Source organism: Ornithorhynchus anatinus, chromosome 2 (assembly GCF_004115215.2).
Source record: "Ornithorhynchus anatinus isolate Pmale09 chromosome 2, mOrnAna1.pri.v4, whole genome shotgun sequence".
Classification (NCBI taxonomy): Eukaryota; Metazoa; Chordata; class Mammalia; order Monotremata; family Ornithorhynchidae; genus Ornithorhynchus; species Ornithorhynchus anatinus.
This window is the reverse complement of record NC_041729.1, coordinates 45,135,093-45,161,213: the sequence shown is the minus strand read 5'-3', so window position 1 is coordinate 45,161,213 and position 26,121 is coordinate 45,135,093. Positions and strand designations below refer to the sequence as shown.

Genomic DNA, 26,121 nt, shown 5'->3' with positions numbered 1-26,121 from the left:
TTCTAGGATTTATCTAGCAAGTCCTTTTCCAGGTCATACTGTCTTTTAGTCGAAGCCCATGTCCTGGTTTCACATCACGTATTCCAGAAGGCTTTTGTTCGTTCAGTAATCAGTGGTATTTATTGAGTGCTTACTTTGTGCAGAACAATTTACGAAGAGCTTGGGAAAGTATAATACAACAGTTGGCAGTTGTGTTCCCTGCCCCCAGCAAGCTTCCCAGGCTCTCAGTTAGTTCTACTGCTAAATGGGAAGCTTCTAATTCTATTATTGGGCTTCAGAGTCATTGCAACAGCTGATGGATAAGTTTTTATGGACGGTAATAGATATAAAGACTTCATATTTTGGGGGCCTGCCCAGTTTGAATTTCTCCTTGATGATTTGCTTCAGTGATATTTTCTTCAGGCTTCATTGTCACGGCTCTTTGCCAGTGCTGAAAGTAAAAAACAAAAACATTTACTATGGGCCAAGCACTGTACTAGCGCTGAGTAAGTGCAAGATAATCAGGTCGGGCATCAACCCTGTCCACTGGTGGCTCACACTCTAAGTCGGGAGGGAGGTCAGATATTTAATCTCTATTTTACAGATCAGGAATCTGAGACACAGAAAAGTTAAGTCATTTGCCCAAGGCCATGCAGGCAAAGTGACAGAGCAGGAATTAGAACCCACTTCCTCTGTAAGCTCATTTGGGCAGGGAACGTGTCTGTTAATTCTGCTGTATTGTACTCTCCCCAAGTGCTTAGAAGAGTGCTCTGCCCATCAGTAATCACTCAATAAATGCCATTTATTAATTGATTTGACTCCCAGGTCCATGCTCTTTCCACTAGACTGTGCTGCTTCCAGTATTTCCTAGCTTTAGTACAAGATTCCTGTTGGACCTCTCTACTTCACAGAATACTTTTAAGTGGTTCCCTCAGTCGTAAACCTTCACTTCTTGATTTCATTGCCCCAGCGGGCAGAACCTGGACTAGAACCCAGGACTCATGATCCCAGTGCAGTACTTTTTGGACCAAAATCAGGGCTGTGCACTAAACTGAGAACCAATCCTAAATATATCATGGCTTAAGTGGCAAGAGTCCGGGCTTGGGAGTCAGAGGTCATGGGAATCTAATCCCGATTCTGCCACTTGTCAACTGTGTGACTGTGGCAAGTCACTTAACTTCTCTGTGCCTCAGTTACCTCATCTGAAAAATGGGGGTTAAGACTGTGAGCCCCACGCTGAACACCTATACCTTATATGTCCCCCAGTGCTTAGAATAGTGCTTGGCACATACTAAGCACTTAACAAATACCATCGTTATTATTATTATTATCAAGTCAAACCTGGAGGAAGTATTTGCTGAAGCAGCTCAACAAGGAGAAAACCCTAATGTGCTCATTCCAAAAGTATGCAAACTTTTATCCTTATATTGATTTCTCTTGCAGGAACAGAGAGAGGATTCAGAGATGGGAATCTGGAGCTTTAACTTAGCTCCCCTTCTGCTTAGAATTGTCTTTTGGAACAGGATCAGCCGAATAAGCAAGGGACCTGTCTCCATCATAGTAGAAGACTTGAGGAGCAATTCTCAGAACAGGGACAGTTTTTAGTTTGATTCATAACTTCAGGAAATTCAGATTAAAGGACTGCTCTGAACATTTCTGACAGAAACCTGCCTTATTTTCAGAATGGCTACGGAACACACACTTGGTTTCTGAAAAGAATACTCATCTCTCAGTATCCTTTGAGAAATGAATATGTGGGAAATTTTGTAAAATGGAAATCGTCATGGTCAGTGGAAAGTTCTGCTATGCTAGTGGAGCAGTGTACGATGGAGAATGGGTTTGCCAATTAAAAGCATGGCTTGGTAAGTGAAAACTAAGAGTCAGCATCTTTAAGACTAGAACATTTGAGAAAACACTACTGGAATACTGAAATGTAGGGAAAAATCCATTTTGTAGGAAGAGAAAACCCATCCTTGTCAAAAATTAATTTACGTATAAAAGCAAGTGTTAATAATGAGGTATTATGGAGCCTCCACTCTGCAAAGTTATTTTGCAGAAAAGTTCAAATGAAAAGAAATCAACGGCCTGCTTTAATATTGATTGCATTGGAAAAATAATGTTAGTAGATAGAAAATAAGCTAGATTATATTGTTCATTTCTAAAGCCAGCTTAGCATGTGGGATACTTGTATCACAATTGCATATTTAAGCAATCTGTTGCCGACTTGTTCATGCCCAAGCGCTTAGTACAGTGCTCTGCACATAGTAAGCGCTCATAAATACTATTGAATGAATGAATTTAAGCAATTGTGCGCATTGCGTGCCACTAAGACTGCCTAAAAAGACACTTGAAAAGGGCTTATTGAGTGGCATATATTTGACTAATGCTTTACTGTCTCTGGGTTTACATGCTACCTAAAAATGACTTTTTTCATCTGCAGGGCAGATTTACCTTCAAGAATGGGCGTGTTTATGAGGGAGAATTTGTCAGATGACCACATAGCAGAAATTCCCAACCATTGAAATTGATGTAACTAGTAATCAGGATATCAGCATCTCTTGGCCCTCAAACTCCTCTTAATTCTGGTAGGGACCGTTATATGTTATTAAAAAAATAGTCAACTCAAGTTGGGACTAAACAGTCTATCTTCTCTGTGAATTTCATAGTGATATATGATCCTATGTCCATTTTTATCTAAGGCCCTATTGAGAAATTAGAATATCCTAAAGTGATTAATGTCATTTTCCCACAAACTCTAGCATTTTTATTCAAACTAATCAAAATATAACAATTGCCCCTTTTCTTTATAGAGATTATCAGAAATACTTGATGGCAGTGAAAGTTCATCTGTTTTAGGTTCAAACATTGAACTAGACCTTTCTTTATTGCTGGAAAGTACCAGAGAACCAAAGCTGGGAAGAAAAGAAACAGGTAAAATGCCTGGTGTATTTTTGAGTCCATCTTTCCATTGGTTTTTCCAAGTTTTAATTTTAATAATACTCTAGTCACAGAAAGTTGTAATAAACACAGGAAATGTAGTGAGAAACTACTGCAGATTGTACTATGGGTCAGAAATCTTTTAAAAGAACCACAGAGTCATAGATTCTGGAAGAGATGTCAAACAATAATCTAGTTCACCCCTCTGCTTCCAGCCAGGACACTTCAGATCATTTGTACACATATCGGTTTCCTCCTTAGAGATGGTCATAGAGAATATACATTAATCTGCACATCACAGCATTATTTGGGATTTTCTTGTCTTTATCAAACTGTATTGAATTGTCTTAGCGGAAAGCTTATGTACTATACTTGTCATTACTTAAAACTAAAGTATGTTTCATTATTTTGCTTAGGTAGAATATGCCATCTTGAGATGATATTTCAGAACTGAGGCGAATTATACAGTTTTTACAGCAGCCTAGGATATTGATAATTCTCTTGACAACACCTTCCTGATGACAAAGCTTCAGTTCTGGAGATTCCCTAAAGGATTGTAAATTTCACCACTATAAATAACACTTGCGGATATGGATAGGCTATTGAATGTAGTAGTCTTCTATGATTTTTTCAGAGTAGTGATTTGGGCATTTATTAGGGCTTCATATGTTCTAAGCAGTGGGGTAGGTACAAGGTTATCAGATTGGACACAGTCCTTTGTTCCACATGGTGTTCATAATCTAACTCCATTTTACAGATGAGGAAATTGAGGACCAGAGCGGTTAAGTGACTTACTAAGTGACTTACTTACTAAGGTCACACAGTAGGCCAGTGACAGATCTGAGACTCAAATTTCGATCTCCTGACTCCCAGTCATTGGTAACATGGTAACATAAAGCTGTCGTATCTGTTGCCATTTTGAACGCAAAGGACATTTTTAAAAAATTTTTCTCCTCTACCAGACTCAGTTCAGAACTTCCAACACCGGCTTCAGGGCCAATACTATTAAATCTTAGCCCCAGTATTATTGCATCCCTTCCACTTTTCTAGGTCTCGCAGCCAGGTTAGACTCTGGAAGGTGACAATTCTGGAACTTTTTTTGGTAGGAAAAAATGCACTGCTCTTTATTATCCTTTGTAAATGCAGAGAGTTTCACCAGTTACAGCCAATCTGCCAATACTGCATATTTTCACTATGTGTTGTGGCTAGAGCAGTGTTAGGCAATTAGGAAATACTTGGTCCAATAACATATTTATACTGTGAGCCCGTTGTTGGGCAGGGATTGTCTCTATCTGTTGCCGAATTGTACATTCCAAGCACGTAGTACAGTGCTCTGCACATAGTAAGCGCTCAATAAATAAGAATAAATGAATGAATGAGCCAGTATGAATGCAGTTGAAAAACACAGTTATGTACATATATATAGGTGAGCACTTCACTGCAACCGTTCCCTACAGCTAGGTTTTGTAAGAATGCAACCCCGAACTAAGTATACTGAAGAAATTATTATATGTGTTTAATGACCAATTCCAGACTGGCTTAGTAGCTAGAGCAAAGGCTTGGGAGTCAGAAGGATCTGGGTTCTAATCCCATTCCTCCACTTTTCAGCTGCATGACCTTCGGCAAGTCACTTAACTTCTCTGTGCCTCCATTTCCTCATTTTCATCCAGTGGGGATGAAGCCTGTGAGCCCCATGTGGGCTATGGACTGTGTCCAACCTGAATAGCTTGTATTAAACCCAGTGCTTAGAAGAGTTCTTGGCACATAATGATCACTTAAATATTATAAAAAAATTAAAATATATACTTAGGGTACCCCGAATAGTCCAGTTACTCAGAGTAGAAAAGGCCTTTGGTTCAAACACTTTGCTGGTGAAGGTGAGATTTTATCCATAGTATTAATAATTATGGTATTTGTTAAAGCCCTTACTATGTGCCAGGCGCTGTACTAAGCACTGGGATTGGACACTGTCCCTGTCTCACATAGGGCTCCCAGTCTCAATCCCCATTTTACAGGTGAGGTAACGGAGACACAAAGAAGTGAAGTGACTTTTCCAAGGTCACACAGCAGACAAGTGGTCTAGCCGGAATTAGAACCCATGACCTGATTCCCAAGCCCATGCTCTATCTACTATGCTCTGCTTCCATGATTGTGAAGATTGTTGAAAGAGATTCTCTTGCACAGTTGTACTCCGTGCCCATAAAAAAGAGAATTGAGCACTTTGCTGGCTTCTTAATCATCTGGAGTAAGCATTGCATAGTTAATAAAGGTGCTGTAAAATGGTATTACTTGGTGGCACTAGCCGATGTTCCGAAGCAGGTAATTCTAAGTCTTGCCTCGATACTTAAACTTCTAAGTAAGACGGTAACCCTTATCACTGGGCTGAACATTCACCAGAGAGAAGATCTGTCAAGTATAGCTCTTCCGTAAATCAGATCGGCAAGGGGAAAACTCCAACTGTAATTGAAACATTAAAGCAGAGCAGTTGAAAGAGCATGAGCCTGGGAGTCAGAGCATCTGGGGTCTAATCCTAGTTCCACCACTAGTCTGTTGCGTGAACTTGGGCAAGTCATTTAACTTCTCTGTGTCTCAAATACCTCATCTGTAAAGTGGGGATTAATATTGTGAGCCCCATGTGGAACGTGAACTGAGCGCAGCTTAATTAGCTTGTATCTACCCCAGCCTTTCATAAAGGGCTTGGTACACAATAAGCGCTAAACAAGTACTATGAAAAAAAAAGGGTTGAAACCAAGTTAGAGAGCATAGTAGTAATTGTTTTCTTCAATTTTCTTATTTTAGCCAATAAAGCTCAAGTTGAGGAAATTCACTTTCCATTTGAAACTTTGCTACTGAGAACATTTTTGAACTACCTCTTGCACCTGGCATGCCACATTTATCACAAAGAGTACCAGTAAGCATTGTTTTATGTTACCAAAAAGGGTGTCAGAGGTGAAAGGGATTGATTCCTAAATGATTCTTAGTGGGGATTGCTGAATATTGCTCTGGTCACTCTCCTTTTGTTTTTCTTCTTTTCCCTCCTTCCTTTTTTATTGCCCATCTATTTAAAAGGAGAAATTAAAAAAAGGTTTCCCAAATCTTTTGATAGGGTAAAGCACAGTCCCTAAGATGATCTCTTTAAGGTAATCACCATGGTGATAAAGCATTCACTCTAAAAAAAAAAAAAAGTTTTATTTAAAAAAAGGGTCTGCATGCCCCTTTTTTGGGCCAATAATTTATATAGTGGTTTTCTCAGTATAAAAAGGGGGCAAAAAATCAATCAATTGTATTTATTGAGCGCTTAAAGTATGCAGAGCATTGCACTTAACCACTTGGGAAAATACACTTCAAAACCTTGTCGTCCCCCCCTTCAAAGCCTTATTGAAGGCATATCTCCTCCAGGAAGCCTTCGCAGACTGAGCCCTCTTCTCCTCCCACTCCCTTCGGCGCTGCTCTTACTTGCTCCTTCATTCATCCTCCCTCCCTTGCCCATAGCACATATGTATATATCCATAATTTATTTATATTAATGTCTGTGTCCCTCTCTAGACTGTGAGGTCATTGTGGTCAAGGAATGTATCTGATGTTATATTGTACTCTCCCAAGTGCTTAGTACAGTGCTTTGTACACAGTAGGCGCTTAATAAATACCATGAATGAATGCTTGAACAGAGTTGGTAGACACATTCCCTGCCCACAATGAGTTTACAGTTAAAGGGGGATATGGACATTAATATAAATAAATTACAGATAAGTACGTAATTGCTGTGGGGATGAGGGGAGGGTGAATAAACAGTGCAAATCCAAGCCCAGAGGTGATGCAGAAGGGAGTGGAAGAGGAAGTGAGTGTTTATTTGGGGAAAACCTCTTGGAGTAGATTTGCTTTTAATAAAGATTTGAAGGTGAGGCGAGTGATTGTCGGATGTGAAAAGGGAGGGCGTTGCAGGCCGGTGGCAGGAAATGGATGAGAGACTGGTGGCGAGATCAGAGTAGGTCAGTATTAGAAGAGCGAAGTGTGTGGGCTGAATTGTAGTTGGAAATCAGGGAGGTAAGATAGGAGTGGCCAATGTGATTGAGTGCTTTAATGCTGATGGTAAGGAGTTTCTGTTTGCTGCAGAAGTGGGTAGTCAACTTTGGAGGTTCTTGAGGAGTGGGAAAACATGGACTTGAGTGATTTTGTAGAAAAATGATCCGGGCAGCAGAGTGAAGTATGGCCTGAAATGGAGAAGAAACAGGAGGCAGGGAAGTCAACCAGAAGTCTGATGTAGTAATCAAGATATAAGTCTTTGGGTTAACGTGGTAGCATCTCTATGGAGAGCAAAGGGCAGATTTTAGCGTTATTGTGAAGGTTGTATTGACTGGGTTTTGTGAAAGATTGAATATGTGGGTTGATTGAGAGAGGTGAGTTAAGGATAATGCCAAGGTGATGGGTTTTTGAGACAGGGAGGATAGGGGTGCTGTCTGGTGTGATGGGAAATTCAGGGGGAGGACAGGGTTTGCGTGGGAAGTTAAGGAGTTCTGTTTTGGGCCTGTTAGGTTTGAAGTGTCAATGGGAATTCCAGCAGAGATGTCTTACAGGCAGGAGGAAATTCAAGACTGTATAGGAGAGAGATCAGGGCTGGAGTTATAGATTGGGGAATCGTCCACTTAGAGAAGGCAGTCGAAGCCATGGTAGTGAATGAGTTCTCCAAGGGAATGGATATATTTGGAGAAGAGAAGGGGACCCAGAACTGAGCCTTGAGGGACTCCCTCAGTTAGGGAGTAGGAGGCAGAGGGGGAGCCCGCTAAAGAGCAGTCACGGTCGAGGAGGATTAGGATGGAGTAGAAGGCGCTGGATTATTAGCAAGAAGGAGATCATTGTGACCTCTGGGAGGGCGGTTTGGAGTGAAGGAGGCGGAAGCCAGATTGTAGGGGGTCAAGGAGAGAATTGGAGGAGAGGAACTGGAAACAACAGGTGTAGACAACTTGCTCAAGGATTTTAGAGAGGAATGGTAGGAAGGAAATGGGGCAATAACTGGAGGGAGCTGTGGGGTCAAGGGAGGGTTTTTTTTTAGGATAGGGAAGATGCTTGAAAGCAGTGGGGAAAAAGCCACTGGAGAGTGAGCAGTTGAAGATGGAAGTCATGGAGGAAAGAAGGGAAAATATAATGTCTAATCTCTTAAATTGCAGAACTGAAGACCCCTCTCTCTATAAGTGTTTTACCAAAATGATGGTTGAAAACATTAGCCCCAATGCCTGCCATGTCAAAGGTAACGTTAAGAATATATATAGTTAGAAAAAAATTATTTAGAAGAAAATGGAGTATATAGATGAAAAATATGAATGTCTCCACCTTTCCTCTTTTTAGGCAATTTGTTTTGTGAACAACATCGAACAGTGTACTCAATGACTTACATTGAGAAATGCTGGGATATTTACATAGCTTATTGTAGACCAAGACCTCTTCCCCCTTATGAGCCTTCAATGAAAATGAGGCACTTCCTTTGGATGCTGAAGGTATAATCTCCTTACATGATTTCTGTTTGGCTTTTACATTCTTATCTATTTAAGTTTGGGTCAGAGAAAGCGGATGAAATTATCTAGGAATAAAGGGAGGGATTCTTTTTGTGTTTAATACTACATTTAATGATAAGCATAGACCCTGTATGGAGAGAGAGGAAGAATAAGGCAATTATCCAAGTAAATTCTGAGAATTTTAGGGAAAACCGTCAATATTTAAAGGGATTGTATTATCTGGACAACCCACAGTCATTTTCTACTTCACTTTGCCAGTGGAAATATGTTAGAGAAAGGAATAAACAGGACAAATAGAATTGGTTTTTCTATTCTCTGGAAAATATGCTGTAACTACCTTTCTGACCTCAGTTGTCAACAGTATATTTGGATTCTCACATTTCACCACTGGATAATTTTGTTTTTTGGAGATATAATATCATTTATACATATTTGCTATAAATTTTTAAAATTTAGAAAAGAATTAAGGCAGTATTGTTCAAAATTATATGTATATAGTCTTTTAGAAATTCATTAATTTTTCCATATTGTGTACATGGTGCATTTTGAGAACTTTTGTGAAAAGTTACTTTTTAGCCCATGTTGTTTCATTGTATCTTCTTACAGGATTTTAAAATTATAGACAAACAACTAACGGCCAAGAAGTTTGTGGAAATCCTTGCAGAGGATAATCCTGATGTATATGATGGACTTGACAGCACCTTAGAACTAGAGGTATAGTGGGACAAATCCCAAATAGTGCAGATCAGACTGTAATAGGATGGCTATAAAAATTGCCTTACGATGAACTAATCTAAGTTTAGAAATATCAAAAAATCCAAATTACTACAAAAAGGCATTTCAATGAGTGTAAAGTAACCTCTTGGTTTTATGTTCTTCAGGGAACTTAAATTTGCATTTGTTAATATGAAAATTTGTTTTATTGAGGTTGACTTTAGGAATGCCTACAATCACTTTTAGTGTTCTTAAAAGTGAAAAGTTTGTTCCTATGGGGTTTGTTAAATGTGAGTTTACTAATAACAAGTAGATCAAACAAAAACATAGTTAACGGGAAATTTTAGAAAAAAGAGAGTGGATTATTAAACCCATCAGAGTCTAAATTACCGGTGTCTTTCGATATAGCTAAACTCTAAGCTTGTTCATTCATTCAGTCGTATTTATTGAGCTCTTATCATGTGCAGAGCACTGTACTAAGCACTTGGAAAATACAATTCGGCAACAAATAGAAACAATCCCTACCCTACAATGGGCTCACAGTCTAGCAGGGAACGTGATGGCCAACTCCGTAGTACTGTGATCTACCAAGCACTGAATACAATGCTCTGCACATAGTAAGCGCTCAATAAATACCATTGATAATGATGATATTGAGAGGCATGTGGGTGAAAGGAGGAGGAGAAGGCAGGCTCCCCACCAACCTGCACCCCAAGGTAAACAGCTGGCATTTGAGTAGAATGGGCCAATTAGAAAACACCCATGGGGTTACAATTTTAGATAATAATAATAATAATAATGTCGGTATTTGATAAGCGCTTACTGTGTGCAGAGCACTGTTCTAAGCGCTGGGGAAGATGCAGGGTGATCAGGTTGTCCCACGTGAGGCTCACAGTCTTCACCCCCATTTTACAGATGAGGTAACTGAGGCCCAGAGAATTTAAGTGACTTGCCCACAGTCACACAGCTGACAAGTGGCAAAGCTGGGATTCGAACCCATGACCTCTGACTCCCAAGCCTGGGCTCTTTCCACTGAGCCATGCTGCTTCTCCAAAGTTTTAGAGCAAAAACTACATTGTTGGACTCCACCTGAATTATATTCAAAGTACCAAAAGCAGATCAAACCCCCTAACAACTACGTTGCAATCAATTGATCAGTCCATCGTTATTTATTGAGCACTTGCTGTGTGTAGAACGCTGTACTAAGAGCTTGGGAGAGTACGGTGAAACAGAGTTGTTAGATATGTTTCCTGCTCACAGCGAGCTTACAGACTAGAGGGGGAGACAGACATTAAATAAATTATGGTTCCGTACATAAGTGCTGTGGGGCTGAGGGAAGGGTGAATGAAAGGTGCAAATCCAAGGGTAAGGGTGATGCAGAAGGGAGTGGGAGAAGAGGAAATGAGGGCCATTTCAGAGTCAGGAAGGCCTCTTGGAGGAGCTGTGCCATCAGGCAAGTTAGACATTGTTAGTAGCATATTCCATGAAAATTTCTCACCCTCTCAATAACTTAGCTGCATACCAGACACGGCCTCTAAGTATTTCTACCAAAAGTTTTCATCCCTTTTCCCTCTTCCACTACTTGCTCCAGCTCCACACCTCCACGTGTTGGAAACTGTTGAGGTTGGAAAATTAACTATGATTTTTGCATTCCAGTGCAGGCTTCATACAAATCAATCAGTGGTGTTTATTGGGTGATTACCATGTGTAGAGCACTGTACCCAAGTGTTCGGGCGAGTACAGTATTACAGAATTGGTAGACACAGTCATTGCCCACAGAGGAGCTTACAGTTTAAAGGGTGAGACAGATATATTAAAACAAATTTTATTTATTTATGGGGCTGAGTTGAGGTGAGTATCAAGTACATAGGTGACACAGAAGGCCGGGTAGGAGAAATGAGGGCTTAGGGAAGATCTCTTGAATGTCATTTTAATAAGACTTTGAAGGTGGAGAGGATTGTGATTTCTTGTGTAAGAAGTGGGAGGGAGTCTCAGGCCACCGGGAGGATATGGGCAAGGGGTTTGGAGTGAGATAGTGGAGATCGAAGTTCAAGTGTTAAGGTTGACATTAGAGGAGCAAAATGCATGGGCTGGTTTTTGTAGTGGGAAATTATTGAAGTAAGGTAGGAGTGGGCAAACTGATTGAGTGCTTTAAACATGATGGTAAAGAGTGTCTGCCTGATATGGAGGTGGATGGGCAGCTACTATAGGTTCTTGAGGAGTGGGGAAACATGGACTGAACAGTTTTTTAGAAAAATAATCCGGGCAGCAGATCAAAGTAAAGACTCTAGTGGAGAGAAGCAGGAGACAAGGAAATCATTGAGGAGACTGATGCAATAGTCAAGGTAGGATAATAATAATGACGGTATTTGTGAAGCGCTTACTATGAGCCGAGCACTGTTCTAAGCGCTGGGGTAGATACAGGGTCATCAGGTTGTCCCACATGAGGCTCACAGTCTTAATCCCAATTTTACAGATGAGGTAACTGAGGCACAGAGAAGACTTGTCCTTGCCCACAGTCACACACCTGACCTGCTCACAGTCACACAGCTGACAAGTGGCAGAGCCGGGATTCGAACCCATGACCTCTGATTCCCAAGCCCGGGCTCTTTTCACTGAGCCACGCTGCTTCCTTGAGTACTTGGATCAGCGTAGAAGCAGTTTGGATGGAGAGGATAGGAGGAGCTGAATGAAGAATAAGGTTCCTCTCTTGATCTTCAAGATGAAAGGAACTCCATGAATATCTAAAAAGCAGATTTAAGAAACTGTTTTTACAAGGGAATCTGTTCAAATTTGTAATTAAGACAAAGCCAAAGACAGTGCGAATAATCCTAAAGCATTTATATATTTTTGTAAGCTTGATTTAAAGGCAAAATTACATTTTCTCCCAGCATTTCAAAGTGGTTAATTAAGGCCTTATCTAGTATTTCTTAATTGCCTTATGCTGTCGAGTCATTTCCGACTCATAGCAACTCCATAGACACATCTCTCCCAGAACGCCCCACCTCCATCTGCAATCGTTCTGGTAGTGGATCCATAGATTTTCTTAATAAAAATATGGAAGTGGGTTACAATTGCCTCCTTCCATGCAATAAACTTGAGTCTCCACCCTCTATTTTCTCCTATGTTGCTGCTGCTGTCCAGCACAGGTGAGTTTTGACTTGTAGCAGATTGCCTTCCACTCGCTAGCCACTGCCCAAGCCAGGAATGGAATGGTTTTGCCTCTGCTTGACTCTCCCTCCTGTAGCCGAGACTGGTAGAGTACTGGGAACTCTCCAGGTGCAATCCCGAAAGGATTTTCTTAATGGTCTTCATTAAACCTGTTAGGATAAATCATATGTTTGAATTTACATTTCAGATCGTTTTTCTTGAATTCTTTGAAGCTCTGATAAGCTGTGCACTTATCTGTGTTACTGAGGAGATGATTGAAGGTGAAGGAAACAAACCGGTGGATGATTTTACAGAAGGACTCAAACATGCTAGTGGACAGCAGGTAAAGACAAAGACTTCAGAATTTGTTTCAAGAAAGTCATTTCCCAGGAATTTTCAGTCTTTCTGGGGTATCCCTTCTCTTTACAAAGAGTCCTTAATCCTCTCCCTTGGAGAGCAGGAATTCAAAATATTTTTTTTACAAATTCTACCAAAAATGCACCATACATTTGCATTTAAATTAACAAGATTTGCATGTTTATTTTTGTTTAGAGCTTTCTGAACGGAACCTAAGTGGTTTAACAAGCCACAAATCCGATTTCAGTCACTTTATCAGTACAAAGTCTTCTTCAGTCGAGTTGGGTCAGTTGGCAGAAATAAATAGAAGAAAGAAGGCTGAGGTTTGTAAATGAAATGTTATCTTTGACAAACAGAGATTTGATTTTAAAGCGTTATAGGGAAGGAACAATATAATAATGGTACTTGTTATGCACTCTGTGTCAAGCACTGTTCTAAGTGCCGGGTTGAATATAGGATAATCAGGTTGGATATAGTCCCTGTCCCACATGGGTCTCACAGTGTAAATAAGAGGGAATAGGATTTAGTCCCTCATTTACAGATGAGGAAACTGAAGCACAGAGAAGTTAAGTGACTTGCCCAAAGTCAAGTGTCAGAGCCTGGATTAGAACGCAGGTCCTCTGACTTCCAGGCCTATTCTCTTTCCACTAGGCCATGCTGCCTAGAGTAGTGTAATGTAACTGATTTTGCATTGGGGTCCGAATAATATCATGAACATGTAGGTATATGTACATATCCGTAATTTATTTATATTAATGTCCGTTTCCCCCCTAGATTGTAAATTCCTTGTGGGCAGGGAACATATCTACCAACTCTTGTCGTGTGTTCTCCCAAGTTCTTAGTACAGTGTTCTACACACAATAAATGATCAATAAATGCCACTGATTGATTGATGAAGGTGTTAAATGGTTTTGACAATGATTACACTGGTGGTGGAGATTTTCTAATGGATCAAGTTGGGATTTCTGCTGAGCCCTTTTGATGAAGGTGTTAAATGGTTTTGACAATGATTACACTGGTGGTGGAGATTTTCTATGGGCAAGTTGGATTTCTTTTTTTGAAGGTTTTGTTTTTTTTGGGGAGATTTTTTCTGGCCGGGGCTGCTGAGCCCTTTTGAAATGGATAATAAATTGGTAAATCATTATTTGCCCATTGTGACTGAATTTGCCACACTGCACAGTGGCTGAATTGCATGGGTCAAAGCAAAAAAGAAATACCAAAGCACATGCTCTTAATTGGTTTCAGTGTAACTTGTATAGAGTTTGCATTGGCATTCTCCACGGTTCAATTGAAAGAAATTGAGGTCCTAAAAATTAGTTTTCTTCTTCAGTGATACTGTATCTTCAAAGTGTGTCCTGATTAACCCAGAGTTAGCCTGCCTGACACAGCTGCTTGGAGGCACTATTTATTTTTTATCTGTTCTTCTGTGTCCTCTAATAATTGTTGTTTTGTTAAATGCCTGCTATTGGGCCAAGTCTGGTACTTAGCACTGGGGTAGATACAGTATCGATAGATCAGGCATCATCCCTGCCCCACATGTAACTCATGCCTTAGTGGGGAGGGAGAACAGGCATTTAATCCCCATTTTTACAAATGAAGAAACAGGCACAGAGAAGTTAAGTGACTTGCCCAAGTGGAAGAGTAGGGATTAGAACTCAGGTCCTCTGATTCCCAGGCCCAGGACTCTTTCTACTAAGCCAGTGCTGCTTCCAAACTGCTTTTGAGTATATCTTTTATCCAATTTTATTTATTCTCCTGCTAAGGATTTGAAAAACTTTACAATTTGTTAATCAGAGAATTATAGAGCTGGGAGGAATATCAAGAAGTCATCTGAGTCCCCCACCACCAAGTATACGAATAATTCCACCACTGAAGATAGCTGATTGTCTATTTTTCTCTTAGTGGTCTCCAAGAAATGCGACTCCACAATCTCCTTTAGTAACATTTTCCAGTGTTTGTCATCCTGATATTTAAGAAGTTCATCTTACATCAAAGAGAAATCTCTTATGCCTTAATTTAAGCTCATTTCCTCTTGTTTGGGCCTCAGTGCACTTGGTGAATTGATCAGTCTCCTATCCCAAAAAACTCCCTTAATTTTTTTAGGCACTAAAGTTACCATTTAACCTTTTCTTCTTTAAGCTAAATACTCCCAACACCTTTAAGCTTTTCTCAAAGACCTATTTGCCAACCCGTTAATCATTTGGCACTCTTCTTTGAATCCTCTTCGAAGTTTTTCAACATCTTTTTTGATCACTGAATGGCATTTATTGAGCACTTTCTTTATGCAGAGCATTATACTAAGAAGAGAGGTGGCATTTATTGAGTGCCCACTTTTTATGGTATTTGCTAAGCGCTTACTCTGTGCCAGGAACTCTTCTGATCACTGGGATAAGTACAAGATAATCAGGTTAGATGCAGTCCATGTCTGATATGGGGCTAACAGTCTTAATCCCCTTTTTCCAAATGAGGAAACTGAAGTACAGAGATGTGAAGTGACCTACCCAAGGTCACACAGCCAACAAGTGGAGGAGCTGGGATTAGAACCTAGGTCCTTCTGACTCCCAGGCCTGTGCTCTATCCACTAGGTCATTTGGTGTGGCACACTGGACTAGGTGCTTGAGAAATACAGAAAAAAGAAGTGCTGCAATCCCTGCCTACCAGGAGCTTATCCTGAAATAGAGGAGACAAACATAGAAATGTATAGAGAGCATGATCCTTGTCCTCAAAGAACTTACTAGTTGGGAAGACAGACTTTAAATAAATTACATATAGGTGGAGTAATAGAGAAAGTAAGAGGTACAAAATCGCTCTGGGGGTTGTGGTTACATAAGTACTTAGATGGCATAGATGGATTAAAGCGGCAGTTTGGGGCGATTACTTGGGTAAGAACTCTTGGCCGAGATGTGATTTCAGAAGGCCTGTGAAGTCGGGGCGAGGAGTGCTCTGCCAGAACTGAAGTGGGAGGGACTTCCAGGTCGTGGGAGATGATGTTGGCAAGAAGTTGGTGGTGGGAGAGGAGAGAAGGAAGCATGGAATATAGGTTAACCTGAGAAAAACAAAGTTTTTTTCCTATGGTATTTGTTAAGCACTTACTATGTGCCAGGCACTGTACTAAGCACTGGGATAAATACAAGCTAATCACAATAGGCACAGTCCCTGTCCCACATAGGGCTCACAGTCTTAATCCCCATTTTACAGACGAGGTAACCGAGGCCTAGAGGTGTGAAGTGACTTGTCCCAGGTCACACAGCAGACAAATGGCAGAGCTGGGATTAGAACCCAGGTCTTCTGACTCCCAGCCACGTGCTCTATCCGCTAGGCCACGCTGCTTCTCTAAGTTTGTGAGCTAGGGTGAATTGGGAGAAGGGACTGGGTCTGTAGGAGGAGGAGAGCACATTGAGTTTGTGTATGATGTTGAGAGGAAGAAGCAAGCATTCTTTTTTTTTTTTAAGTGTCGATCCAAATTGGACACTACGCTCAAATAAGAGCTTGGCCAGTGCAGAGTGAAGAGTACAAATTTTCAGCTGAGGGAAAGGAGTACCTGACAGTGAGCTGAAGGAGAGGATTAGCAAAAGCAAGAACAAAGACAAAGAAAAACTATTCCCTCTGTTGTAATTGCTGCTGTTGCCCCCATCTGCTCCTCAAATTTATGTGTCCAGGGCTGCTTCTTCCTGTGTTCCCAGCAGGAGCACAGACTTTTAAGGCATTGTCTTGTTTTAGCGGAAGCAATAGAAGCAGTTTCTTTTCTCTCCTCTTTTGGCTGCTGCTGCTCTGCTTCTGACTGGGCTTCTCAGAGTTGCCATCATGCCAGGGGACCAAGCAGGAGGCAGCTCAGCAGTGGCAGAAGCTGTTCCCCTGGCCATAATGGCCCTCAACTCCTACAGGACTGCAGAGTAACCCCAGGATTACTGGAAAACCCCCAAAATGGAGAAAAGACAGCTTCCTTATGACACATTCCTATCCTTATTGACTGTTTTCTTCCTTGTTTTTCATTCATTTGAAACTTCATTTAATTATAGCCCCTAGAGGGTTTTTTTTTACTGCATTTGTGTCTAACCAACTTTTCCTACCCTGTATTTGCATTGTTTTTCATCCCTAAATACATTTTTTTGTTTTTGTCTCTACTGATTTCATTCTGTTGTGTTGAGGTCATTTTCCTGATTGATCTAAGCTGCTTCAGATTCCATTTCTGCCTTTCAGAAGGTTGGCAACCCTATCCAAATTAATATCATCTGCAAATTTGATGAGCCTACTCTCAGTCCTTTCATCCAGCTCATCAGTAAAGATGTTAAGGTCTGGAATTGGTCCCAGGCCTGAACCCTGTGATTTGCCACTGCATGCATCCCTCTGGCTTGACATTGAGCTATTGATAACAACCCTCTGGATTTGACTTTCAAGCAGGCTGTATTCCCTGCCAAGAATTAGTGTGGTTCAGACCATATTTTCTTCTATTTCCCATGAGTTCTAAAAATTAATAGCTGATGTCTGCAGTAAAACCCATCAGTGGTTCAAGTACCCTAAGAAGCATGTCATCATGCCCTGCAAATTTAAACACATCTGCTTTTAAAATACCGTTTTTTAATGGTATGTGTTAAGGGCTTACTATGTGCCAGGCACTGTACTAAGCACTAAGCAAGCTAATAGGTTGGACACAGTCCCTGTCCTACATGAGGCTCACAGTCTTAATCCCCATTTTACAGATGAGGTACTGAGGCACGGAGAAGTGAGTGACTTACCCAAAGTCACACAACTGACAAGTGACAGACCCGGATTAGAACCCAGTTCTTCTGATTTCCGGGCCCATGCCACTTCTCACCTTTTAATTGTTTCTTTGCTAGTTCTAGTTTCTCTTCTATCTTGCATCCCTAGTGGGACTTGCCCAGGTTAACTACTCAATTTTGATTTTTTTTTTTGGTGGAAGTGAAAAGAGTTTTTTAACAACTTTACCTTCTCACCATCACCTGTCAATCCCAGAGGAATGACATATTCCTGGACCCTCTTTGGCTCATTACAATTGAGGTTTGATGCATTTGGTAACCTTTTGTGAACTCAATGTTGTTTACACGCATTTCCTCTCCAACTTTTTGCTTTTTGAATCCTGAGTTTATATAGTCTTTGGTGGATCTGGTTTTCCACTTTTGGTAGCTTTCCTATTGTCCCCTCAGAGCCATCACAGGTTTGTTAGCCAGTTTGGCACCTTGTGGCCCTTCTTGTCTTTCTTCTTGCCTTGGTGTTGTGAGTTCCGAAGCTTGCAGAAATATCTTTCTAAAGAATATCCATCATTTTTCCTGGGACTTCTTTCCCTCTTAGTTTTTCCTTTGATTCAGGCATTCAGATAGTGGCTTCTGCCTGTTAAAATTGGTTTTCTTAAAGTCAGTTTTCTCCATGTTAATTATTTATTTCTTCCCTCCCTTTAGGCTCCTGACTGTGATAATCCTGTGGTGGCTTCACCCATGGTATCCTTTAGAGATTGAAATAACTGTAGTATCCCACATTGGGGAAGGAAACCTCATTAATAACAAGTAGTCACAGAAGGAACCTATATTTTTGTATTCAGTTTTCAAATGTTAAAATTCCCTGCTTATTGTACTGCTTTGGAAAGCACAAACAGCAAATTTTCATGCTGACTGAAATATCAAATGTGCAAATCAGCTTTTTTAAAAATTAATGATATTAGTTAAATACTTACTATATGTCAGGCACTGTACTAAGCACTGGAGTAGGTACAAGATACTTAGGATGGGCACAGTCCCTGGCCCACATAGGGCTCGCAGTCTTAATCCCCATTTTAGAGGTAAGGTCACTGAGGCACAAGAGAAGTTAAGTGACTAGTCAGATTACGGTCCTCTAAACTCATTATGGGAAAGGAATGTGATTACCACCTGTTATATTGTACTTCTCCCCAAGCACCTAGTACAGTGCTCTGCACACAGTAAGCACGACTGATTGACTTTCCTAAGGTCATCCAGCAGACATTTGGCAGAGCCGGAATTAGAATCCAAGACCTCTGACTCAGAGGTGCTACTCTTTCCACTAGGCCAAACTGTCTCCAGGGGGCTTCATAAGGGGGTACTACTTTTTTTTAAGATTGTAATTCAAAAAATGAAGGCATAGGAGGTCATTACTTAGGGTGCTGTGGTAGTTACTGTAGGAGTCAGAAAGGGAGATTTCGTTTGCCGGTTGTCTTCCACTCTGTGTCAGATGTCCGGCAGCCTTGCTAGGGTTGCATCAAGGGATTGATCACGGTGGCTGCAGCTGGGTGGGAAAGTTCTGCCATGGTAGGGAGGGAATGATGAGAAATAATGCCCTGGGATATAGCTGGCCTGGGCCCAGGGCCCTCCTTTTGTTACTGTATAAGAAAACTAGTTTCACACCTAAGGTGATATTGAAATGAAGTTATTTGACTTGTGCTTTATATTCACAAAAACACAAGTCCAAGGAAGCACTAACAGAAGAAAAGACTTCCAAGATAATTGGGAAATCCATAGTAAAAGCACCATCTCTTTATCAAAATCAGACTGGTAAGTGCTGTCTAGATGTATTAAAAACTGTGAAAAGTGTGTACTTAGAATTTCCCGTAGATTCATTATCTTGTGTTTACTCACCCTGACCCTCATCTGCCATTTTTCTGCTCAACATTCAACCTTTTAAGATCCTTCAGCAGTTTATTGCCATCTTTTTGGCATATTGCCACCTTTAAGAATTTTGTGCCATCTCTGGACTTGGAGATTTCATACAAGTTCTCCCTTCCAGATCACTCATGGGAATGATCAAGAAAACCAGTCTTAACAATGATCCCCGAAAGACTCTATTTACCCTTTTAAAATGGAAAAGTGGCCATTTTCCCCTATCCTTGGTTTTCTATTTTATAGCCAGTTATCTATTTGACAGATTATTGTCTTCCAGTTACTTGGATTAAAAAAAAAACCTCTTTAGTGGGTATATTACAAAGTCCATTTGAAAATCCAAATATATCTTCTGGTTCCTCTCTGTTTACATCTTTGTTGAACCAGATTTTGTTGGAAAATAAAGATGGAAATATTGGGCTCACAATCATACACTTTGCTTTATATTCCCTGTCAGAATGTTCCAGAGAAGCAGCGTAGACTGGTAGATAGAACACTGGCCTGGAAGTCAAAAGGACCTGGGTTCTAATCCTAGTTCTGCCACTTGTCTGCTGTGTGACCTCGGGCAAGTCACTTAACTTCCATGGGCCTCAGTTACCTCATCTGAAAAATGAGTATTAAGACTAAGCTCCATGTGGGACATGCTCTGTGTCCAACCTGCTTAGCTTCTATCTACCCCAGTGCTTTAAAGGCCTGGCACATAGTAAGCGCTGAACGAATACCATTAAAAAAAGGATGCTATTCTACTGTAGGACAGTGGGTGATATGTTGCATTCAGGGTGGCCAACCTGTTTGAGGTTTGTTGTACTGCCTCAAGACAGGAAAGGGAGGGAGAAGTAGTTGAATCTACAGGGATCAGAACATCCTGCTTTTTAAAGGACTCTAACATTCTGACAGGATTTTTTTTGGTAAAAAATATTTAGTTAGCACTTACTAAGCCCCCAACCACAGTACTAACACTGGGGTAGACACAAGCTAATCAGGTTGGACACAATTCCCTGTCTAACATGGGGCTTGAGCCTTAATCCCCATTTACAGATGAGATAACTGAGCGCATAGAGACAGTTGAACTGACTTGCCCAAGGTCATACAGCAGGCAAGTGACAGAGCTCAGATTAGGACCCAGGTCCCTTCGACTCCCAGGCCATGCTCTAACCACTAGGCCATGCCGCTTCCCAAATGGCCTAGGGAGGATTCCATTAAGGGCCCCTTAGCAGAAGCAGGCAAAAGCAGTGGTTCCTGATGCATGGGGAAGAAAAGACCACATCACCATCAGCCGGATCTTACTGAGCGCTAACTATGTGCAGAGCACTATACTAAGTATACTCATTGTTTCTAAATTGTACCATTCCAAGCACTTAGTACATGCTCTGCACATAGTGAAGCGCTCAATAAATACTATTGAAAGAATGAAGTGCTTAGGGAGTAGAGTACTACAGAATCGGTAAACAGGTTCACTGCCCACAATGAGCTTACAGTCTAGAAAAAGAAAAAGAGGTAGCCTCCTTGTCTTCCTCCTCATTAGTGGCAAAAGCCTCAGCTATTGCTGTTCCTTTTGGCACGGTGCTTTATTGGTCTTTGTTGAATCTGCACCTGAATAGGTACATTAAAATTATTCACCAGTTACACAAAGTTTTATTCCCATGCAGTTCGCTGTGTGAAATTTGATTCCCATCCAATGCTGCAACTGCTAGAAGTTGTCTCGAGAATCAGACCCGAAGATGAAATTCTGATCCCATCTCACCCAACAAAACTGAAGCACAGAGCCAAGTAAACGGTCCTGTTAAAGTTGTACCAGGTAGGTGACTCTAATAATAATAATGTTGGTATTGTTAAGTGCTTACTATGTGCAGAGCACTGTCTAAGTGCTGGGGGTAGATACAGGGTAATCAGTTTGTCCCACGTGAGGCTCACATCTTAATCCCCCATTTACGATGAGGGAACTGAGGCCCAGAGAAGTGAAGGACTTACCTACAGTCACACAGCTGACAGGTGGCAGAGCTGGGATCTAGAACCATGACCTCTTGACTCCCAAGCCCGGGCTCTTTCCACTGAGCTAAGCTGCTTCTCTTTACTCTAGATATCAGTTGGTTTTCTCACTCATTCTCTCTCAGTTGTTTGCGATATGATGCATTTTAATGACACCACACTATTCTGTTTTTCTCCTTAAATGCCACTTTGTAGCTTTCAAACATTTCAGTTCAAAAGTTGAAAACAAGGAGCAGCCATACAGGCTTTTCCCACAAGAGGGCAACAATCATTAACCTGGGAAACGCTGGCTGGAATTATTCGAGAGACTGTTTTACGGAACGCACGAACACAAAATGTTTGTTTCTAGAAAAATGTGTGCTATTGTGAAGGGCTAGAACAGTGGAGTGTTTTGCCCATACTCTTCCATGCAGTTAGTTACTTTCCCTAACAGAATCAGCGTCGACCACGCTGTAATCCTTTTCCTCCCATCGGCCGTTTTGAGCAGGAAATGTGTCGGATTCTTGTTGTATCGTGATCTCCCAAGTGCTTAGTACAATGCTTTGCACACAGTAAGTGCTCAATAAATACAATTGAATGAGTGAATGAACCTTATCTTCCCTACTCTAGAGACCAGCGTGGCTCAGTGGAAAGAGCACGGGCTTAGGAGTCAGGTCATGGGTTCTAATTGCGGCTCCACCGCTTGTCAGCAGTGTGACTTTGGGCAAGTCACTTAACTTCTCTGTACCTCAGTTACCTCATCTGGAAAATGGGGATTAAGACTGTGAGCCTCGCATGGGACCTGATTACCCTGTATCTACCCCAGCGCTTAGAACAGTGCTTGGCACATAGTAAGAGCTTAACAAATACCAACATTATTATTATTACTCTGTTCCCAGAAAAGCTCTGCTCCCAACCTCCATCCCTGCAATCCAGTTTTGTTTTTATGACAAAACTGACATCCCTCGTCTTCTTCCTACTCCCAGCCCCATCTTCCTGCTCCAACCAAAATTGAAGGAAAAGGAACGGAGGTGAACGGGTGTAATAATAATAATAGTGTGGTATTTGTTAAGCGCTTACTATGTGTAGAGCACTGTTCTAAGCGCTGGGGTAGAGACAGGGTAATCAGTTTGTCCCACGTGGGGCTCACATTTTTAAATCCCCATTTTTACAGATGAGGTAACTGAGGCACCGAGAAGTTAAGTGACTTGCCCAAGGTCACACAGCAGACAAGTGGCGGAGCCGGGATTAGAACCCACGACCTTCTGACTCCCAAGTCCGGGCTCTTTCCACTGGATTAGGAGGTGACACTAGCAGCAGCGGTGGAGGTGTGGGAGTGGACCATATAATCTCTCTAGACTGTAAACTCATTGTGGGGAGGGAATGTGTCTGTTAGATTGTTATATTGAACCCTCCCAAGCACTTAGTATAGTGCTCTGCACACAGTAAGCGCTCAGTAAATAGGATTGACTGACACACAATGGTCACACCCTCATCCTTCCCAGTTCATCCCTGTCTCCGTTCCCGCAGATTTGGCCGGATCGGGGTTGTGGGACTACAAGCCGAGAAGGGGAAAGGAGTATGTGGGGTGACTTGGCAACAACAGCTCTAGCTACCCCCAAATTATTAAAAAATTAGGAAAAGTATTGTAAGGATATGGAGAGGTGAACACATAAGTGGCTTAGTGGAAAGAGAACAGGCTTGGGAGTAAGAGGTCATGGGTTCTAAACCCACCTCTACCACTCATCTGCTATGTGACCTTGGGCAAGCCACTTAACTTCTCTGTGCCTCAGTTGCCTCATCTGAAAAATGGGGATTTAATACTGTGAGACCTCCGTGGATAATCTGATTACCTTGTATCTACCCCAGTGCTCAGAAGGGTGCTTGGCACATAGTAAGCGCTTAACAATACCATTATTATTATTATTTACCCTCCGAGCAACACTGAAATCTGCCTTTTCCTCTCGACTGATTGATCTCGGTTCTAATCCTAGCTCTGCCACTTGTCTGTTGTGTGAATTTAGGCAAGTCACTTGACTTTGCATGTTTTTTTGTCTGTCAAATAGAGATCCAATACCTCTTCTCCTTCCTATTTAGATTGTGAACCCCATTTGGGACAGGGACTTTGATCAGTACTTAGTTCAGTGCTTGATACAGAATTAACTCTTGAGAAATACCATTATTATCATTATTATATTATTTAATACTCACTGCTCTAATGCTGGGTTCAGCTTATATAGGTAACCCACATACACCCTCTATCATCCCACGTCTCTTCCTCACACACTTTCTTATCTTCCTTTATGCAGGCTAAAACTTTCTGTAGCTCAGCTTTCTGATTCAGGGATAAGAAAAGCCTCCTCTTCATAGTTTTTCTCTTTCCTGCCAATCTTTACGATCATGTCTTCCCTTCTGCTTTAAAGGGGACCTTTTAATCCTTGTTGATTGTAACCGTTGCTGTTAACTGCCCCTTGTAATCAAAGTTGACACCTCTGAAAGTGAAATTTACAGAAGTGTGTGGGTGTGTCCGAACAGAAAAATGAGTCAGCCAGGGCCCTGACAGCACCTTGCACACCGCCTCCACGCTCCCCCCCCCCCCGGCCCAAATCCCCACTCCCCTAGCACAAAGTGTGTTTGCATTGAGCTGATGGAAATGTTTGTAAAACCATGCATCCTTTTTGTGTCTACAGTATCTATCAGTCAATCGTTGACATTTATTGGGTGCTTACTCAGCAGAGCACTATACAATAGCACTTCAGGAGAGTAAAAACTCTTCACCATTGGATTTAAAGCAGTCCATCACCTTGCCCCCTCCTACCTCACCTCGTTATTCTCCTACTAAAACCCAATCCGCACACTTCGCTCCTCTAATGCTATCCTTCTCACTGTGCCTTGATCTTGCCGCCGACCCCTCGCCCACATCCTGCCTCTGGCCTGGAAGGTACTCCCTCCTCAAATCCGACGGACAATTACTCTCCCCCAACCCCGCTTCAAAGTCTTATTGAAGGCACATCTCCTCCAGGAGACCTTCCCTATGTCCCCATTTCCTCTTCTCCCAGTCCCTTCTGCATCACCCTGACTTGCTACCTTTGTTCTTCCCCCCTCCCAGCCCCACAGCACTTATGTACATATCTGTAATTTATGTAATTTATAATAATGTCTGCTCCCCCACCCCTTTAGACTGTAAACTCGTTGTGGGCAGGGAATGTGTCCATTTATTGTATTGTACTCTCCCAAGTGCTTAGTACAGTGCTCTGCACACAGTAAGTGCTCAATAAATTCGATTGAATGAGTACAATACAGCAGAATTGGTAGACAAGTTCCCTACCCACAAGGAGCTTAGTTTAAAAGGGGAGACAGACAATATAAATAAATTAGAGATATGTACATAAGTGCCTTGGGGCAGAGGGCAGGGTGAGTATCAAGTGCTTAAAGAGTACAGATTAAAGTGCATAAGTGATGCAGAAGGGAGAGTCAGGGAAAAGAGGACTTAAACAGGGAAGACCTCTTGGAGGAGGTGTGATTTATACAATGCTTTGATGGTGAGGAGAGTGGTGGTCTGGTATTTATGGACGGGGAGAGATTTCCAGGCCAGAGAGAGAGGACTCGAGCAAGGGGTTGGCGTTGAGATAGATGAGATGGAGGCACAGTGAGTGAACTGGTGCTAGAGGAGCAAAGTGTGTGGCTGGCCTGAAGTAAGAAATCAGTGCGGTAAAGTACCAGGGGGCAAGGTGATTAAGTGCTTTAAAAGCCATGATAAGAAGTTCCTGTTTGATAATGAGGTGGAGGTGGCTCTTTGAACAAGAATCCCTAAGTGGGAAGTCCCCGATTAGACTGTAAACCCGTCAAACAGCAGGGACTGTCTCTGTGGTCGACTTGTTCATTCCAAGCGCTTAGTACAGTGCTCTGCACATAGTAAGCGCTCAATAAATACTATTGAATGAATAAGCCCTGATCTCAACTGGGGATAATGTAATTTTCAGTCTACTGACATAGTACCTTACTCCACTTTTATTGTAAAAGTGTGGAGCGTTTTGTTTTTCACTGTTGTAGAGGCATGGATAGTCTAAAAGGCCATGCTACTTTGAGAGCAAAGTGACCTCTCCTCACACAATCAGAATACTTCTATAAAATAGAAATTGTGCTAGCTGCCAATCTAAAGCAAAACCCAAAACCTATCGCTCTCTGGTGGGAATATCACTTTATTTTTTAAAAAAAGGAAATGTAATGAATGTAGGGTTTAAGGCACTGTGAAAACTATGTCGGGCATACCCCCGACAGTCAGGCAATGTTCATCAGAAACAATGCGGTGCTGAGCTGAGTACTTTTTTGCATAGATTTATATACGGTACGTTAGGTTCTGCTCGAGAACCAACTCCGGATGTGGTCAGACTCCACAGGTAAATAAAAATGACACTGTAAATCCCCCCACCGCCCCTTCCATCTTTCCATTCCTAAGAGTTTTCCTGCCTTACTTCCCCAGTCTACCCCCACCTCTCCTCTCAGATTTTTTTTTGTGTGTGTTTGTTTGAACTCTGTTGATGGCAGTAGCTGTTTGTGCCGGTGTGGGGTAGTTCTATCTTGTTGCCCCAGCTCACCCCCTTCACCTCCATGCTTTAGCCGTCACTAACAAGCCGAGTAAAGAAATGGGAAGAGGGAGAGAGAGCGAGGGTGCTGGCAGCTGTGCCCCCAATCCCGTGGCTGGGCTGGAGTGAAAAGGAGGGACTACAGGTAGGGGAGGTGAGCACAGCGAGAGAGGGCCACCGTTAGGTTTCTGGAGAGGGGTTGGGGAAAATGTGCTTGATCCAGCTTCACTTGCATTTCTCAGCAGCCGTGAGCACTTGGCGGTCACTTGTGGGGAGGAGCCATACACTCATGGC

The 26,121-nt window shown here is 41.8% G+C and overlaps 1 protein-coding gene and 1 non-coding gene across 2 annotated transcripts in view; one reads left to right on the top strand and one right to left on the bottom strand.

Moving 5' to 3' along the window:
* The window catches only part of LOC100081700 (radial spoke head 10 homolog B2), a 44,178-nt gene that overhangs the window by 15,358 nt on the left and 2,699 nt on the right, over positions 1 to 26,121 (top strand). The window contains 17 exon segments of the mRNA XM_029058543.2: positions 1,662 to 1,748; positions 1,750 to 1,770; positions 1,772 to 1,841; positions 2,420 to 2,442; positions 2,790 to 2,872; positions 2,874 to 2,910; positions 3,333 to 3,461; positions 3,463 to 3,490; positions 3,493 to 3,524; positions 5,715 to 5,827; positions 8,082 to 8,161; positions 8,260 to 8,408; positions 9,033 to 9,140; positions 12,499 to 12,633; positions 18,065 to 18,103; positions 19,081 to 19,168; positions 20,923 to 21,045. Coding sequence (XP_028914376.1) covers positions 1,662 to 1,748; positions 1,750 to 1,770; positions 1,772 to 1,841; positions 2,420 to 2,442; positions 2,790 to 2,872; positions 2,874 to 2,910; positions 3,333 to 3,461; positions 3,463 to 3,490; positions 3,493 to 3,524; positions 5,715 to 5,827; positions 8,082 to 8,161; positions 8,260 to 8,408; positions 9,033 to 9,140; positions 12,499 to 12,633; positions 18,065 to 18,103; positions 19,081 to 19,168; positions 20,923 to 21,045 — 1,345 coding nt within the window.
* On the bottom strand, positions 12,300 to 12,437 carry LOC114809537. The gene has a single exon (XR_003757315.1). It is a non-coding gene; the product is annotated as a small nucleolar RNA SNORA7 (small nucleolar RNA).